We start from the raw sequence: 1,120 nt of genomic DNA, 5'->3' as shown, positions 1-1,120 counted from the left end.
TGCAGCTTGGGGGCCATGGCCACCACGTCGTGGTCGGGTGGGTTGTACTTGTAGCAGTTGGAGAACATTAACCGGACGTCGGCGGCGAACTCCTGTGCATCGTGGTAATCTCGGTTCTCCATCTTCCGCTGCCGGGAGAAGAAACGGTGAGTGGGAGCTCCGGGTCCCCCACAGAGCCCTCCCCACCCCCGCCAAGACTCCTTCACCCTGTTCCCCAGTCCCACCTTGATGGTGCTGAGGTCCATGGGGTGCTTGATGATCTCATGGTAGTCATGCAGCCCCAAGGCCGAGGCGTCAACGGGCTTGTAGAAGGGCCAGGCGTAGGCCGCGTGCTTCTTGGAGAGCAGCTCCTTCAGGATCCCGTTGCAGTACTTGAGCTGCTCTGACAGTTTGCCCTTCTTGGATGTCTGGTGCTGCTGTGAATCCGGTAAATCCTTCTTGGGGGGTTTGATGGGGCGGCCGCTCTCACGTCGCGCAGGGATCTTGGCCGCTTTGGCCTCCAGCAGCGTGGCGGAGGGTGAGGACTCCCCACTGGTGGCGATGATGGCCGTGGTGGTGGGGGTGGTGGTGTCCGCTTTCCGCTTCACGCCCTTTTTCTGCCAAAAGAAAAAGGGAGAAAAACCACGCGTGAGACTGCGGGGACAGAGCCAGCCCCACACTCCGGCCCCACGGAGCTTGCCCCACTGGAACTGGCCCTCCGCTGGGTGGGAGCGGGCGCAGCCAGGACGGCTGGGGCCGTGGAGTGCAGCGACTTGAGGAGCGGAGCGGAGATCACGGATGGGTGGGGAATGTTGACTATGGTGGTGGGGATGTCAGGGCTCGGGGTGTAGACCGCGGTGTGGGACACGGAGGAGACAGCCGGCACTTGCTGAGCAGCTGTGAGTCCCGCCAGGAGCGCTGGGCACAGACAAGAAGTCCCCCGTTAGCGCTGCTGCCGACCCGGGGTGGGAGGGATGCGAGACGCTGGGTGCCAGGCCTCGGGGAACCCCCACCACCCACGACCCTGCTTCCCTGGTGTCCCACCTAACATGCAAGCCCTCAACCAAAGCACTGTCCCACCCCACACAGTGGCATGACCGTACCTGCTGCCCGGGACGCTCCCTTCTTATGGCTGGGGGTC

General features: G+C 63.6%; 1 protein-coding gene across 1 annotated transcript in view; it reads right to left on the bottom strand.

The window, feature by feature from the left end:
* The window catches only part of LOC104619982 (bromodomain-containing protein 2-like), a gene marked incomplete at its 3' end in the record, with an annotated part of 3,441 nt that overhangs the window by 466 nt on the left and 1,855 nt on the right, over positions 1–1,120 (bottom strand). The window contains 4 exon segments of the mRNA XM_010286045.1: positions 4–128; positions 225–598; positions 691–897; positions 1,083–1,120. The exon segment at positions 1,083–1,120 is cut by the window's right edge and continues 14 nt beyond it. Of these exon segments, the coding sequence (XP_010284347.1) occupies positions 4–128; positions 225–598; positions 691–897; positions 1,083–1,120 (744 nt within the window).

This window comes from Phaethon lepturus, unplaced genomic scaffold (assembly GCF_000687285.1).
Source record: "Phaethon lepturus isolate BGI_N335 unplaced genomic scaffold, ASM68728v1 scaffold30734, whole genome shotgun sequence".
In the NCBI taxonomy this organism is placed as follows: Eukaryota; Metazoa; Chordata; class Aves; order Phaethontiformes; family Phaethontidae; genus Phaethon; species Phaethon lepturus.
The sequence above is the reverse complement of the archived record's forward strand: the minus strand, read 5'-3'. Positions and strand labels throughout refer to the sequence as shown.